Source organism: Lontra canadensis, unplaced genomic scaffold (genome assembly GCF_010015895.1).
Source record: "Lontra canadensis isolate GAN:19392208 unplaced genomic scaffold, GSC_riverotter_1.0 scaffold108, whole genome shotgun sequence".
NCBI classification, from domain to species: domain Eukaryota; kingdom Metazoa; phylum Chordata; class Mammalia; order Carnivora; family Mustelidae; genus Lontra; species Lontra canadensis.
In genome coordinates this window covers 2,343,332-2,360,631 of record NW_022631102.1, presented here as the reverse complement: position 1 = coordinate 2,360,631, position 17,300 = coordinate 2,343,332, and the positions used below count along the sequence as shown (strand labels likewise).

General features: G+C 50.7%; 1 protein-coding gene across 2 annotated transcripts in view; it reads left to right on the top strand.

The window, feature by feature from the left end:
• Positions 1-17,300, top strand: part of TECPR2 (tectonin beta-propeller repeat containing 2) — a 98,935-nt gene that overhangs the window by 38,371 nt on the left and 43,264 nt on the right. For both annotated transcript variants that reach the window (XM_032839690.1, XM_032839691.1), the window contains exons 6-11: positions 3,973-4,285; positions 6,136-6,268; positions 9,791-10,105; positions 10,925-11,922; positions 13,492-13,675; positions 16,321-16,494. In XM_032839690.1, the coding sequence (XP_032695581.1) occupies positions 3,973-4,285; positions 6,136-6,268; positions 9,791-10,105; positions 10,925-11,922; positions 13,492-13,675; positions 16,321-16,494 (2,117 nt within the window). The remainder of the gene's footprint in view (positions 1-3,972; positions 4,286-6,135; positions 6,269-9,790; positions 10,106-10,924; positions 11,923-13,491; positions 13,676-16,320; positions 16,495-17,300) is intronic.

Below are 17,300 nucleotides of genomic sequence, written 5' to 3'. Positions count from 1 at the left end.
CTGCAGGCAGGGGACCGCGGTGGTGGGGGATGGGGTCATCCTTTTCGGATGGAGTTTGTGAGCCTCCTCAGACCGGACCAGATAATACATGTTACTCCCAGAAGACCTCAGAGCCCCCAGCTGTCCCCAAATGTGTTGTATCTTTGCTCTTCTGGACTCTATTTTCACTATCTCATGTGGGAACCCTCTCCCTACCTATTAGGTGTCCCCGAGGCCCTGTCCTCAGGGCCCCCGCGCGAGGCCATCCGTGCATGTGGACCTGGGGAGTCTACCCCCCAGCAGAGCCAGCACCAGGTTCTGGAACAGGGTCACTGCTGTCATGCCTGTGTGGTAGTCTGTGGGCAGTTGGCTGCTGAGCCTTTTGTCACCCATCATAGACTTTCATTCTCTTGCCTCAGGCTCTCTGTCCATGCTCAGCATTTCCGGTCTGTGGTACCAGCGGATTATACAGCTCGTTAGAAAACACTCCTTCCAGAGCTCCCAGCTGGCTCAGTCGGTGCAGCATGAGACTCTTGATCTTAGCGTTGTGAGTTTGAGCCCCACGCTGGGGGTAGAGAGTGCTTAAAAATAAAATTGTTTAGGGGCGCCTGGGTGGCTCAGTGGCTTAAGTGTCTGCCTTCGGCTCAGGTCATGATCTCAGGGTCCTGGGATCGAGCCCCGCATCGGGCTCTGTGCTCAGCAGGGAGCCTGCTTCCCCCTCTCTTCCCTCTGCCTGCCTCTTTGCCTGCTTGTGATCTCTCTCTCTCTCTCTGTGTCAAATAAATAAATAAAATCTTTAAAAAGAAATAAAATCGTTTTAAAATCCCAAAACAAACAAAAAACCACACCTTTCATGTTAATGTGGCTTATAAAGGAAATTAACGTATTTTTTAAAGTCATCAGTGATTTCTCTGCAAGTCATCTCCATCAGAATTAAGAAAGTGGGTTGATGAAGTTATGATTTTAGAGCCCTGCAGTGCCTGGGCCTTGAAAGTTGGGGTCTGAGGGTCCGCTTCAGAACGACCGCAGCAGGTGCACCATCGTGCTGCCGCGGGTGGTGCTAAGCCCGGGGCGAAGGACAGTTTGCACCTGCCCTAGCTAGTTATCCCCAGCTTAGCCGCCTCCCCTTGCAGTCTCCCTCCCCCACCACCAACCACACACCACATGTTCTAGCAGTTCCATAGAGCCAGCTGCCCACCAGGACCCTCTCGGCATGTTCCTTCCCCCACAGTGCCCGTCCCATCCTCAGCCAGGAATAGTCCCAGGTCTAGCCCTCTCCTGCCCCAGTCAGATGTCTCCCGTCTGGACCACTCGTGGGGCCCTTTGAGCCTCAGATGGTCTTCCAGTGGTTCTTATCCACGCACATGTCTGCCCGCGCCTGTTCTCAGCCAGGGCCAGGATCTCGTGTCGTTTCTCTTTCACGTTGCCCATGGCACCAGGTCTCACACAGGGCAGGACTCCCTCAGTGTTTGTTCAAGTGAATGCTGCAGTTATCCAAGGTGAGCAGATTAAAGTGGAAGTGACAAGAGGTTTTTAAGAGGACCTATAAATAGAAGGAAAACATTTAACAAGTGGGTCACCAAACAGAAATCGATTTGACAGGAAGGGCAAGAAGAAGAGGTTATGGACTGCCCTGTGAGAATTCCTTTGGGTCTATTTAGAGAATCTTTCCAGAACAAATCCACCAAAGGCAGTAATCAAACCCGAGGCCAATTATAGAGTTGTCCAGGAATGATCTACAGTGTTAGAACGGTCTTGGTTCATCTAACAATCTTCGTTTCAAAGCTGAATTTGATATTCAGTACCCTCCTTGGGCCCCATCCAGAGGGATTTAGTTACTCTGCACCCAGAGGGACCTAGAGAGAGACTGGCAGAGAATGTCCAGATAATTCTGTGTGACCATGTGGGATAGGCTCTGGAGACAGCCCTTCAGGAGGACCGGTGTGCTGCTGTGTGCAGGGAGGGTGAGGAGAGAGGCACAGGGCTGTGAGCAGAACGAGGGGCCCATCCCAGCTGGGAGCACCCGGAGCCCGGTCCGGGGGGTTACCACGTCAGCAGCAGCACTTCTGTGCCCTCCTAGACTGGCTCACTTAATCTTCACTTTAACCTTTGAGATGGGAAGGATTACCCTTGGTTTACAGATAAGGAAACTGAGCTCCAGAAAGTTCACATAGTAAATATCAGGGCTGGACATGGAGCCTCTCTGTCAATCAAGAGTCAGTACTGTTTCTACTGCTTCAAGTCAGAGAAGTATTTTGGGGAGAGGGTGGCCTGAAACTCTTGAACTCTGAGCTCTGGTAGGAGCCTGAGATTGGACAAAGGTGTGGAACCATGAGAACTCAGGAGAACCCCCCGCCGGCTCAGCTGGGGGAGCGTGCAGCTCTTGATTTCGGGGTGTGGGTTCAAGCCCCACATTGGGTGTAGAGATTGCTTAAAAATCCCTTTGGGGGAAAAAAGAATTCAGATTGCTGGTGGGAGCAAAGGTTGGATTAAGCATATTGAAAAAAGTTTGGTGAAATTATCTTTCAAACCTGAATGTGGTCAACTCAGCAACCCAACAGCTCCCTGACAGCGCAGCAGTTCCATCTCCAGGAGACCCGGGCAGACTCTGACACACCCGTGTGCTAGGAGGCCTGTGTGGAAATGCTTGTGGTATTGTTGTTTAAAATAGCAAAGTAGAAATAATTCAAATACCCATCAACAAGGGAGTGAGTGAAAAAAGATGTGGCATGCTATATAGCAGTGAAAATGAATGAGCTGTAGTTGTTTTGTCAGTAAAGATAAATCTTTAATCAATGTTAAAAGTAAGTGGCAAAAGTGTACAAATAGCGTTATTACTTTTTTTATGCAAATGGAAGATGATACTAAGATATGTAGCGTTTATGGATACATAGGTATGTGGCTAAGCTATCAGTAGTAAAAGCAAGGGAATAGCAAAATTCAGTCTGGTGATCACACCTGGGGAACGGAGGGGCAGGGACATTAGGAGTGTGGGAGAACACCACCCATGTCACTGATGATTTATTTCCAAAGTTGAGGGATGGGCTCCTGGGTGGGCATTTCATTTGTTAGGCTTCATAATTTTATATGCCTCTAAGTGTGTGTGTGTGCACCTGGGCGGATATATGGTATAAAATGATACGTATTATATTATATAAAACATACATTTTGTGTTAGGTATTTCATAATTTTAAAAAATAGAAAAAAATGACACACCCGTGGAACGGACAGGAAGCTGGTCCCTGTGACGGGTTTAGACTTGGTCATAGGCGTGACGCTCATTCACTGGGATCCTGGTGTGAGCGCAGCAGTCAGGGTTAGGAGGAACAGAACTTTCGGGTGCGTGGGTGGCTCAGTGGGTTAAGCCACTGCCTTCGGCTCAGGTCATGATCTCAGGGTCCTGGAATCGAGTCCCACGTTGGACTCTCTGCTTAGCGGGGAGCCTGCTTCCTCTCTCTCTCTCTCTCTCTGCCTGCCTCTCTGTCTACTTGTGATCTCTCTCTCTCTCTCTCTGTCAAATAAATAAATAAATAAATCTTTAAAAAGAAAAAAAAAAAAAAGGATGAACAGAACTTCCGAACAGGGAGAGGATGGTCGGACCTGGATTGTCAGCTTCCGCCTCCATTTCCTCTTCTCTGACACAGGAGCTGTACCATTTGCCTTGTGGCACTGCTGCAAGGATTGAGCCAGAGGGTAGAGACGAAGCCCAGGGCACAGCACCATGACGGTCGCCACGAGCCAGGCTGCCTTGCCTGCTCAGCGGCACATGCTTCCGAGGGGCTACAGGGAGGAGGAGACACAGAGATGACAGTGTCGTTCTAGTAACAACAGAACAGACTGTAGAAGAGGGTTTGAAAAAACATCAATCTTATTTAGGCTTATCCAAAAAATTCTTGTTAGAGTTGATGTCAAGGGTTGACAACTATCACTTTAAATCAGTTTGTATCTGTTTCTTCTTCTTCTTCTTTTTTTTTTTTTTTTTGGTAATTTCAGCACTGGGAAGTTTGGAGCTTGTTTTATACCAGGACTTTGTAAGCAGAGTGATCTGACCTTGTACGCGTCACGGCCTGGGCTCCGACTGTGGAAGGCGGATATCCATGGGACTGTTCAAGCCACGTTTATCTTAAAAGATGTCTTTGCTGGAGGAGTCAAGCCTTTTGAACTGTACCCACGTCTGGAATCCTCCAACAGGGGAAGTTGCAGCTTACCTGAGAAACACCTGGGGCTTGTTTCATGTTTCTTTCAAGAAGGCTGGGTGTTGAGTTGGAATGAATATAGTATTTACCTTCTAGACACTATCAACCAGGTAAGTGGCGTGATCGCACCACACCTTTGGTGTCTTTACCTACGGACTGTTTCTCATAATGGTAGAAGAAACAGCATTAATTCTAATGCTTTACTTTTTCCTTTGCAAGGAAATCAAGTAAGGGTCTAATTATTTTATAGATTTGGTTTTGGTAGAACCTTCTAGCTGTTCTGCCTCTAAGCGGAAGTGTCGTCTGCCTGGCATGGCTTCCTCACCTGGAACCTGAGGGTAGGGCAAGCAGGGCTGGGGCCACGAAGCTGGCTTTTAACCCTGAGTTGGTTTCTCTTCTTAAGGAACACTTTGAAAGGCATCTCTGTATTCTCCACTTATAGACAACTTAAGTTTTCTTCTTTCTCTGGGTACTCTTTGAACTTGATGCACACTTAGTAGTGAGTGGGGTTGAGAGGTTTGGTGACTATGTATCAGTTCCTTTCTTCTGAGCCCTTGCCCCAGTGCTTTCTGCGACGGGTGGCATTAACTTCACGACACAAAGGGGCTGTCCACATGCAGACGTTGTGGCTGCCATCAGAGTGTACGTGGCACCATGATGGGCAGCTTTCAAACTAATGGCATGCTTCTAGATGTTCATCAGGATTATTTAGAAATTAACAAAGAATTTAGGCCCTTCTTCCCTCTATAGTGAACTGCCTTTTGTCTATACTGTTAGCAGAAAAGAAAATGTTTTAAAATCATTCAGACTCTGGATGTCCTGTTTTCAAGTGTTGGTAGGGACCCCCTCCCTCTCTCCATTCTTTCATTCCGAGCCATGAATTGCAGTGTCCACTCGTCTCTCCCGCGGGAGTGCACACCGTAGAGGTCTGGAACAGTCAGCACATCACTCCAGCCCAGGAGCAGCGTTCCTCTGGGTGTGTGTACAAAGTGCCGTGAGTCCTGGGCATGCCATTGAGTCTGGGCTCCTCAGGGACCATTTCCCGAGGAGGTGATGTCTGACTCCAGTCGGACCTCTCCCAGCAGACAAGGGCCAGGAAAGGAGCTCGAGTGGAGCCGTGGCATCCTGGAGGAACAAGCCTGAGGTCTGGCCTGGCCCACTCCGCTCAGGGCACCTAAAGCACAGACCACGGCAGCCATGTGCGGCCAGTGGGAAGGTCCTGCCAAAGAGCATGGGCGCCCTGTGCTGGAGGGAGGGGCGCTGGGCGGGCTGCAGCTCCCAGCGCTCACACGTGGGCTGAGCTGCTCGCTCAGTCCCATGGAGTCACTGGCAAGGCTTACGACTTCGGGTCAGGTACCCGTCAGCCACTCCTTACCTTTGAGTTTGTCACTTCTTTTTTTTTTTTTTTTTTTAAAGATTTTATTCATAGGGCGCCTGGGTGGCTCAGTGGGCTAAAGCCTCTGCCTTCGGCTCAGGTCATGGTCCCAGAGTCCTGGGATCGAGCCCCACATGGGGCTCTCTGCTCAACGGGGAGCCTGCTTCCCCCTCTCTCTCTGCCTGCCTCTCTGCCTACTTGTGATCTCTGTCTGTCAAATAAATAAATAAAATCTTTAAAAATAATAAATTTTTAAAAAAGATTTCATTTATTTGACAGACAGAGATCACAAGCAGGCAGAGAGGGGGAAGCAGGCTCCCCGCTGAGCAAAGAGCCCGATGCGGGGCTCGATCCCAGGACCCTGGGACCATGACCTGAGCCGAAGGCAGAGGCTTAACCCACTGAGCCACCCATGTGCCCCTCGCATTTGTCACTTCTAAGCTGGTTCAGAAAGAGCCTGGCAGAGCACAGGAGTCATCGGACTCATCTGGACTCCTGCAGCTTTGTGTCCGCTTTCAGCCGTTAATATTGCCTGGTTGTGTGATTTTCTTTTTCTTTTCTTTTTTTTTTTTTTTTTTTGGACAGGCCACAATTGCTGGTTTGGAAGGATCAGGTGACATCGTGTCTGTTTCCTGCACAGAAAATGAAATATTTTTCTTAAAGGGAGATAGGAACATTATAAGAATTTCAAGCAGACCTGAAGGATTAGCATCAATAGGTTTGTATTTGTTATAAAATGTGCTGTGTGTATGTAATTGTAGTTTATAATTGATAAAGCTTATTAGCATTACTTTGTTAAACAACTGTAGCTTTTTTTTTTTTTAAGATTTTATTTATTTATTTGACAGACAGAGATCACAAGTAGGCAGAGAGGCGGGGGGCGGGAAGCAGGCTCCCTGCTGAGCAGAGAGCCCGACGCAGGGCTCGATCCCAGGACCCTGGGATCATGACCCGAGCCGAAGGCAGAGGCTTTAACCCACTGAGCCACCCAGGCGCCCCAACAACTGTAGCTTTATTTGAACAAGGAAGTATTTGGAGAGTTTCCTATGATTTTTTTTTTTTAAGATTTTTTTGTTTTGTTTTGTTTTAGAGGGAGAGTGTGTACGAGCAGGGGGAGGGGCAGAGGGAGACGGCGGGAATCTCAAGCAGACCGTGCACTGAGTGCGGAGCGTCACTCGGGGCTCGATCTCACGACCCTGAGATCAGGACCTGAGCTGAAACCAAGAGTCAGATGCTTAACCCACTGAGCCGCCCAGGCCTCCCTCCTGTGATTCTTAAAATACGGTTTACAGTGCTTTTCTTGAAGCTTATCTACCGTAAGGCTCACATCAGACAGCCTCGCATTTGGTGAAGTGGTTCCATGGGTCTGGAAGGTGGGGGGCTGGACGAGTAGTGAGGGGAACTCAGCACCCACGTGACTGGCCGCTGGCACCCTAAGACTGCATGTGGGATTGACACTTCAAAGGACAGATTTGCCAAGATTTTAGGACATTGAAATCTGTTCTCTGGAACACGTCCTTTACCCTCCACACAGTTCTTCCGTAGGATGCTGATCATTCTCCGTGCTTCTGACTTCTTGTTCTAAGTCCCACCGCCCGGGTTCTGGCGAGCACGTTCCCGTGCACACATCCACAGTACTTGGTATATTTGGTGCCTCGTCAGTGAACTTGTCCCCATGGTGACAGCAGCCATGTGGGGAGCCCCTCCTCCTCTCTGTCCCTCACTTTGTTCTCACTGTGTTCCAGACACTCCTAAGCACTTAACAGTCATGACCTCATAAAATCCTCAACGCAGCCCTGCATGGAAGGTACTGGTTCTACAGATGAGACTGGGGCTGTGGAAATTGCAGCGAGGTCCCGAAAACACCACCGCTGGGGGGATGAGAGCCGTACGTGGGGGACATCTGTGTGGCCCCCGAGGTCCCGCACATGTGTAGCCTCAAGTTCACGGAGCAGTTTCACAGGCACCCTGTTTGATGCTCAGGACAAGCCTGTGGGAAACATGAGGCAGGTGGCCCTGGCACGGCCTTTCCCCAGCCAGTTCCCCTTCCCCCCGGGGCTGGGAACAGCCTTGTGCCTTCCTCGCTTACTGCTCCTGTTGCCACCATGTCCCAGGTGGTGTGCAGGGCGCCCCCACCCCAGCTGAGCTCTCTGGATTCCTGCCGCCACCCCCTGTCCCCAGCGCCCCAGGCAGGTCTGAGTGCTGGGTGTGTGCCCTCCCTTACGCGGCCTGCTTTGGCCGGTGCTGCCCTCTGCTGTCAGTTCAGGTCTTCCTGTATCTTTTACACTTTCCCTGAGTGCTTTAGTTAAGTCGGCCCTCCCTATCTTCGCTTGAGTTCCCAGGGGCCTTTCCTCCCACCGCTGTTGTGGCCGGGGAGCCATTTCCTTACCATGTCCTTCCCTCACAAAATAGTAAACCTTTTGCTTGCAAGGATCTTATAGCTCAGCTTTGTGGCCCCAGATAGCATATGGCACACAGAAGCCCAGAGTGAGTGTTTCTTAATCCACGGTGTCCCGTTTCAGATTAGAAAACCAAGGACTGGGGTGGGTAAATGACAAGCCCCAAATCCACCAGCCCCGTCTTCAGATTACTGCTTCAGCCAACGCTTCTCCTGCTTCTCCTGCCTGGCTACACTGGTCAGAAGCGTGGACCTTTTGTCATAGCTACGGGCTTGGGGTATCTTGGCCCTGGAAGCATCCTTGCTCTGACTTCTGCTCTCACCAGCACTAGCTGGTGTCTGAGACACTGCAGGAGAAGGAGGAGAGGGAGTAGAAGGCCTGGACCCAAGTGGGTGGGCCAGTTGCAAACCCAGGGCCTTCTAGAGCGGGAAGCAAGGCAGGAGCAAGGCGAGGGAAGGGCGCTCCAGGTGGCAAGCCCCTGAGCCCCCAGGCGTTACTAAGGCCTTTGTCCTTTTGTAATGTTAGAATACGAAGTATGGTTAGTAGGAGAATATCCCAAACAGCCTCTCAGAGCCAGATGTTTAGGACTTGAAAAGATGAAAATGTCCTAAGGGCTACCTTGGCCCCCACTTTACTGCCTCTTACAAGATGGCAGGGTGGGCGTGGGGTGGGAGTGAGTTATTTCTTAGGTCAGAGGGTCAGACAGGGTTGCTGTCACCCCAGGCCGCAATTTCTGTGGAACAGGACTAAGCTCTGAGTCTTTTGAGTTTTCGGAGCTGGCATCTGCACGGTGTGGTCCAGGGCGGGCGGCTCACGAGAGGGAAGTCCGGGGGGGCCTCTCTGCGGAGACGGAAGCACTCTGTGTCCGCGCCGTCCGCACAGGCTGCCGCGCGCTTGCAGTGTGGGGAGCGCAGCTGCATTTACCTTGTGCTCGACTTTGAGTTTAAATAGCTGCGCATGGCAGTGGCTGCTGTATCGCACAGGACGGCTCTAGACCGAGACCTGCCACGGCTCGTGTGGTCTTCAACAGGTCGCTTCCCTGGCCAGGCTTCGCTCCGAGCAGAGCCCTGCGTGTCTGTCCCCAGCTTGCACAGCACAGCCCCTAGTCTGCCCCGGGGCCACCCTCACGAGAGGACAGGAGTTCCCGTCTGGCTGGTGGTCCCCGAACAGTGCCGGGCCCAAAGTGGATACGTAGTATCGGGATGGCTGAGTGGGTAAAGTCGTCCATAGTCCTGTGTACGGGGTCCTGTGGCTGGAGCCCCGGTGGCCATGGCGACTTGTGCTGTTGTGTTGAGAAGGACGAGTCCGTGAAGGTGAGAAACTCGCTGGCTCTTGGTCATGGGTACAGAGCAGGGTGCCTTGAGCCTCTGCTGCCACATCCTCATGCCACGCTTCTCTGTCCTGGGTTTGTTCTCCGGGAAAATGCCCTTTCTCTTCTTAAATTTCAAGAAATATAGGTACGCATATGTTTTTTAAGTGCCTTTTGAGTTCTTTTATGTTTAAGGTGTGGTCTAAGTAGGGGCCATCACTAAACCCTCTTAGAAACAGCTCATTTGTCTTCTTTAGGAATTATTTGTGAATTGATGTAAAAAATGCTGTATACTTAGTAGCGTCCCGTTCCTGTTGAGCTATTTATAGAAAATTGCCGTGAGGAGCCATTTTCCTGATTGTGGTGTATGATCTCCCCGGAGCACAGAGCCATTGTGGACTGTTACGTGCGACCTTCCCGCTTCAGCAGTCTCTCTGAGCCTAGCGGGTGGGGATTTACGGCTAGCAGACCTGAATGAGAGCTTGTAGACTTCCTTGGACAACCAGCAGTGACCCCCAACCCTCTTTCTCAGTGCGAGATGGTCTGGAGACACCGGGATGCGCAGAGCAGGCCCCTGGGCAACGTGGGGAGAAGCCGTCGGGGGCCCCGGTTTCGGAGACAAGGCTCAGGGGCTCTTCCGTGGCCAGCTCTGTGGCCAGCGAGCCCAGGAGCAGGAGCAGCTCGCTCAACTCCACCGACAGTGGCTCTGGGCTCCAGGCAGCTCCGGAGCTGCGGAGGGGAGGCCAGCCCGCCTCGCAGAGATTCAGCGTGATCAGCTCCGAAGACTTTGACCAGGAGCTTGTCGTGAAGCCTCTGAAAGTGAAAAAGAAGAGGAAGAAGCGATCAGGTACCATCCTTCGCAAAACACACACTGACTCCTTACGCAGGGGCGTTCTCGCACACTTTTGGGGAGTGCTGCTTTCACTGCGTGAGCATTTGCCCATTTGGTGAGAAGCAGAGAAGGCCTTCAGAAGATACGGGTACTCTTTCCTCAAAGGAGTTTTACCATGAAATATTTCATATGTTAAGAGAGAGTACCACACACACCGAAAGCACCTTCATGGGGTGTGAGTAATATAATAACACACACCTGTGTACTTACCACCCTGCCTGATGGGTCTGGGGCTGTACTTCTCGATAGTTAAGTAAAATTTTAGATGTATCCATGTAAAGCACGTATTAGACCAGAGACACTATGAGCCTGGATGGAAAGGCACGGAAATAGAAGATTTATGCTGGTGTCTAGACGGGTCGTTTTACATTTAGTGTTGGATAGGTTACCGACCATGGGATTTAACATAGAAATGGTTTAAGTTTTTACTCCTTCATTCCTGTTAGGCCTCTCCAGCTACACATACGTATCAGACTGCTAAGCATGTTAATAATTTTAAACAACTGGTCTGCTGTCCATCCTTTCCTTTGTTTTCCTCCATTAACATTTCTTGAGCGAGGCCTAGAGCCCATCACTGTCTCTGATGTTTGCATCCATTTAAGACATCTCTGCATGGGGATAATTTGTACTTGAGAGATGCATTCCTCACCACTTAAATATCCTTCATTTAAAATGTATTTTTTTCCTTGAGCCAAAATTGTGTTTTTTAGTCTCTTACTATTTATATGGAGTCATACCCCATTTTAAACATTCTTATTTTAAATTTTAAATTAGAAGGTGCAAGCAGGAACACCTGCCACAGTTCCCTTGAATCAACTCCCTGCTATGAGTTTCCTGGTGACAGTCCCCAGTCCTTGAACACAGACCTGCTATCCATGACCTCGAGTTTGGGCAGCATCATGGATCGGTTGAGCACAGAGTCTCCTGACCAGGAGAGTAACCTCAGTGGTGAGGTGAATGGTGTCCTGCAGGAAAATATTGACCCTGAAGCGTTCAGTGTCCTGGAGGTGCCTGAGCCCGCCACTGCCGTCCTGCATGAAGGGAATGGTGACAGACCTGGACTCCCACGATGTGACTGTGCCGAAGACACAGGGCCGCACAGTGGAGTGTGGACTTCACTCCTGGAGCTGAGGGAAGCTGTGGAAGGTAGTGACATTACAGAACTCAGAGAGGAACCTTGTCCCGCAGACGATGGACTGAATAGCAGACAGTCGCCCTGTCGAGAAAAGGACAGCTCTGCAGAGGCCCAGGAAGCAGGGGATGTGGAGCTTGATGACCCCCAAAGCACTTTTTCTGAAGTCCCTTTCTTGGACTCACCCCTGGTGCCTTCCAGCCTCAGCTGGGCCCCCCGTGCCGAGCCGTGGCTGCCGGGGACCGGAGCTGATGAAGGCTGTGCCGAGGAGCCCAGCAAGGAGCAGGGCTTCCTCACACACATGGGGGGCCCGAGCCACCTCGGCTCACATCCCTGGCACACTGTCACCGACAGTGACACAGGCCTGAAGGAAATGGTTGCCTCGGGTTGTGACTCGGGGAGTGTGAGAGGACGGCTGACACCCCCAGTCTCTGCCTTGGCGGCTCACACTCATGAGCCTCGGCTCGAGCAGCCTTCACGGGACCAGGTGTTGACATCCAGTGATGAGGAGGACATCTATGCCCAGGGGTTGCCTTCTTCTTCCTCGGAGACAAGTGTGACAGAGCTCGGTGGTAGTCGCTCCCTGCAGGACCTAAGCCAGCCTGGCACGGAGGACACCGGGCTCCTAAAGTCAGATCAGGTATGTGGGTTTGGGGTGGCCGGTGTCCTGGGGTCCACCCAACCCACGTAGTCAAGGATGATGATTCCTGATCATTTACATAACAGAGATTGTTTTCAAAATGTTTACTTTTCTTAGCAAGTCATTATTTTTCAGTGTATTTGGTTTCGAGACTAAACAGGTCTTATAACTTGTCCTGCCTAGTCATTGTGGGGTGTGGATTATGAGTGTGAACGTGCGTGTGCTTCCGGTAAACAGACCGCTAGATTCTCCCAGCGCTAACGACCTGCATTGTTCAGGAAGCTCTTGCCATGTGCCAGGCACCACGCTAAGCACTTTGTAAGTTCAACTCATTTCCTTCTCCAAGAACAAAACAAAAGTAGGTAAAGAAGTAGGTGCTGCCGTGATCCCCATTTTACAGTGGAGGGAAGGAGGCGTAGGGAAATGGCTTACACAGGTCACATAGCGAGTGAAGGGCAAGGCTGGCCCAGGCCCCTGCTCTCAGCCTCTGTGCTGTCCTGCATGGGCAGTGACATGTCCTGCTTACTTGTTCTGAGACAAATGCTGGAACGTGAGACCTTCCACTCGGTCTCGCCTGCACTCATCATTTCTTGAGTGCCTTCGGCTGCCAGGCTCTGTGTTTGGTGTTGGCTGCTGCGGGCGCGGATAGCCAGTCTGGATCCCAGAATCTCCAGGAGGACCCAGACGTGCCTGCCGATCATCTCAGCTGAGCACGACTCTCGGCCGATGCTGGCCAGCCAGGTGCAGGGCTGTGGGAAGCCTGATGGGCAGGCTGACGACGTCTCGTGCGGGTGGGCTATTGAGATTGGAAGCGAGAACTTGAGAGAAGCCCTCCCCTAGGTGAGAGGGGACCTGGTGCTTGGAGGACTGCTTCCTCCCTTCATGGTCCCCCCCCTTCCCATCCAGTAGCTGGAAAACCAAGAGATTTTGTGGCATTTGCCAGGGGCATGGGGCACAAGTCATGGGAAGCAGGGCTGGATTGAGAAGGGGCGGGTGCCTTTCTTTGTGAAGTAGCGAACTTGCGTATTTGGGTGATGGTGCAAGCTCTTTGTTTCCTTGTGCAGTTTCAGAAAGCTGGTAAGCTGCGAAGACTTCATTTAGCTCTTTTTTAAAGAATCATGGCAACAAAACATCAGTCCATAGAATTCAGCCAGACTCAGTATCTTGGCCAGATTTCCATTAGCCGCACGATGGGACCATGCTTAAAACCCAAGGGCAAGGGCACAGAGCCGGTGGCAGGGCCGCTCATCTGCGCGCCTCGGCAAGGATCCGATGCACAGAATGTGGGTTTGCACGCACGTTGTGTGTTGTGCAGGAGCTAGGTTGTTTTAACGTCAGCACCGCATTAGGAAGGGTGTTCTGACCTGATGGAGAGCTACCCAGGCGGGCTCTGGTGTCCTGACGGGGGACAGTAGTCCCCATTGCAGAACGCTTCTCTCGGTACAGTCCAAAGACAGCAGGTCCCCCCTTGGCTTCTCAGAGACCCTCCGCCCTGCGACTTGTTGACGACTGCCCGACAGTGCGGCTCAGCGCTCTGCTACGGAACTCACCAGGCTCTGTCCTTGTTAGTTTGCAGAAAGCTGGATGGGATACTCCGGTCCCGGCTACGGCATACTCAGCTTGGCGGTCTCCGAGAAGTACATTTGGTGCCTGGACTACAAAGGCGGCCTGTTCTGCAGCGCACTGCCGGGCGCTGGGCTCCGCTGGCAGAAGTTTGAGGACGCCGTCCAGCAGGTGGCGGTCTCCCCCTCAGGTTGGCCTCCCCGCCTCCCACCTCCCTGCTCCTGCTGGTGTAGTGGCCCAGCGCATGGCAGCGGGCACAGGGCAGGCACATGGTGGGCCCTGCCGCAACGCCATCCTTGCAGCATGTGACCAGTACCTGCACGTCTGAGGGTTTTCTCCAAAGAACAGGGGTCACTTCATTTGACATTAATTAATAAACATCCAGTAAATGGATGTTCAGCTTGAATCTTGGTTCGTTTTTTTTTTTTATTAATTACAATGTTAACACGTTAACATGTTTTTATAAGCTATGCAAAGCTTGAATTTTGAGGGATTTTTTTGGAGAGAGATTAACATATAAACACCTTACAAAAATGTGTCCCTATTTCTTTTATGGAAGGGGAGGGGCAGAGGGAAAAGGAGAGAGGATTTTTTTTTTAAAGATTTTATTTATTTATATGGCAGACAGAGATTACAAGTAGGCAGAGAGACGGGAGGAAGCAGGCTCCCTGCCGAGCAGAGAGCCCAATGCGGGACTCGATCCCAGGACCCTGGGATTGTGACCTGGGCTGAAGGCAGAGGCTTTAACCCACTGAGCCTGAGAGAGAGGATCTTAAGCAGGCTCTACATCCAGCATGAAGCCTAACACGGGGCTCAGTATCACAACCCTGACATCATGACCTGAGCCAAAATCAAAAGTTGGACGCTTCACTGACCAAGCCACACAGGCGCCCATGTTCCTGTTTCCTTGTGTTGTTTTAAAGCAACTGAACCAATGGAGATGGACTTATGTGGATATAGATTATTGGGGTTTCTTTCTAGAAATTTTTCTTTAATGAACGATGTATATACTTTGGCCGAATCATCTACGCCCTGAATGTAAAAGAAAAATGCGTTCATTCTTGCAAGCCATGGTCTGGCTAACCATTTTTAGTGAACTGGAGCGGACAGTTCCTGAATGATGCTCTACTAGGCTTTGAGCCTGTACCTCTCTTCCCTGTCCAGAATCATTTGCACATCTGTTTGTCAAAATGTTGGCCACTTCACCTGCTGGGGGGGTGGGTAGGTAGAATTGAAGTATTCCTGTGTATTTGCCTCATAGTAACTCACCCCCCACACCTCTTTTTAGAGATTTTATTTTTATTTGACAGAGAGAGACACAGCGAGACAGGGAACAGAGGCAGGGCGAGTGGGAGAGGGGAAGCAAGCTTTCCTGCTGAGCAGGGAGCCCGATGAGGGGCTCGAGCCCAGGTCTCTGAGACCGTGACGTGAGCCGAAGGCAGACACTCAACCACTGAGCCATCCAGGCGCCCCACATAGTATCTTCTTATTGTTAAGACCCTGGAGCAGAAGTCAGACAAAACGTACTCGGTGACTTTAGACTTATCCCCGTAATTTTACTGTGTTTCTGATGGATTTCCTTGAACTCTTCCTGGTCTTTGTCACTATTTAAAATAGCATTTTGTGGGACGCCTGGGTGGCTCAGTTGGTTAAGCGGCTGCCTTCGGCTCAGGTCATGATCCCAGCGTCCTGGGATCGAGTCCCACATCAGGCTCCTTGCTCGGCAGGGAGCCTGCTTCTCCCTCTGCCTCTGCCTGCCTCTCTGTCTGCCTGTGCTCGCTCACTCTCTCTCCCTCTGTCTCTGACAAATAAATAAATAAAATCTTTAAAAAAAAAAAATAAAAAAAAAATAAAATAGCATTTTGTTCAAGGTTGTTTCATCTCTTTGCTTATCTGAAAAATAATTTTCCTCAGAGAGTGGCTGAGATCATAGTCTAGTCTTTAACTCTCGTTATGTAACTGTGCGCTTTAATTCTTTCTCTGCCATTTGCTTCTGTTCACCCTCCCAGCCATTTAGAAGCCTTGGTTCTATCCTGATCCTGTTGATTACTTTGTGTTTCCAAACCCTCCGGCCCTCGCTGATCTCGTAGGAATTCTGTCCTCACCAGATCAGTGTGCTTGACTGAGTCGCCCTGCAGTGCCCACGTCTTCAGGGGGGCACCGGAGCCCCACTGTGTTCAGGGTGTGCTTCGGGCTTAGCCGTCTGGCTCTTCTCCTCTTACCTTGGCTTTCCCCATCAGACCCTCTAGTCCAGCCTGTGGTCTTGGTGATTCTCTGGTGGTTTCTTTCCTGTGGCCGCCTGGCCTGTGTCACGCCCTCCATATACACAGAATGTCCTCCTCTCCTCCCCTTCTTCATCTCTGCTCAAGTGTCTCCTTTGTGTGCATCTTAACCCTCAGTTGGTCCAGAAGTGACCTGTCTGAATCCCTCTAGGACTTTTCAACCTCTCATGGGGGACGAGTTGTGCCTCCTGACGTAACCGTGTGTCAGCACTGCCACTGTCCGCGTCAGGAGTGCCTGAGGTCTGTCCGGCTCGGTGTGCCGTGTCACCGATCTGTTCTCACCTCCAGTTTCCCTAGCAGCCCTGTAGGTACAGAGGAGGAAGTCAGGCATGGAGAGACAGTAGGTGCCTTGACACCTGAAGCCACACAGCTGGTGGGTGGTGACCTCGGAACCAAACCTTGGCACTGTGGGCTCTTTCCGCAGTTGGGGTGGAAGCAAAAGGGGGAGAGAGGTTTTAGAAATCTCTCTCCCCCACAGCAACCGGGATGAACTTTCTTGTGTAAGTAATTCTCTGCAGTTACTAGATGGGGAACAGAATTTTTATTTCTACAGGAGCCCTTCTCTGGAAGATTGAGCAGAAATCTAACCGAGCTTTTGCTTGTGGAAAAGTGACCATCAAGGGGAAGCGGCACTGGTACGAAGCCCTGCCCCAGGCAGTGTTTGTGGCCCTGAGCGATGACACAGCCTGGATCATCAGGACAAATGGAGATCTGTACCTGCAGACAGGTAACTGGGGCGGTCCTCCAGCTCCTGTGGGGGGAGGGGTAATTGCTTCCTGCTGCCCCTCACTTTGTTAGGGACACACTTAGAGCCATCACAATGACGGAGGGGCTAAAAATCAATTTAAGACAGTCTGCCTTTGGAATATATTAGCAGTTTCCTGCTACTGACTCACATCCAACCTGGACAAGTTTAGGGCAAGACTTAATAGGGTTATTCAGTGAGATACAGAAACAGATTCTTACTCTCCTTATGGCTAACCATTGCCTATCACTTGTGCTGCAATGTCAGATCTTAAGGGGAAAGAATAATGGGGAAGTGACATTAGAATCATTTTTTCTTTTAGGTTATGGCTGGACTTTTTTCAGCCAGGTTATAGCCCTGTCCCCGTATACTTATTTACATGTGGGTCAGGAAGAAACGAGAAAAATCATTTGATCTAAGTAGCAGTTCAGTTCGCCCTAATAAACTGCCCTGTGGGGAACCTTCAGCTGCCGGAGGAGACTCAGTGGGACTTGTTTATTAAAAATAAACTGTAATGAGTGTGAGTGTTTATGTCCGCAAAATAGGATATGACTTTCCAAAGACGACGTGATTTCTCGGCATATGGAAAGGCTGTGGGGTGGGAGCTCTTTTCTGGCTGTCAGGAGGTCGTATTGGATTTACGTAAAGATCAATCTTCTAACCATCTAATATTGCTGATTTGTGGAGACTGTTTTAATCTTTGTTACTAGCTGTCAGCCAGGGGTGGTGCTCTGAGACCAAAAGTCTCCGCACCCCTGGTTCTTCCTCACACGTGGGAGGGCCAGCAT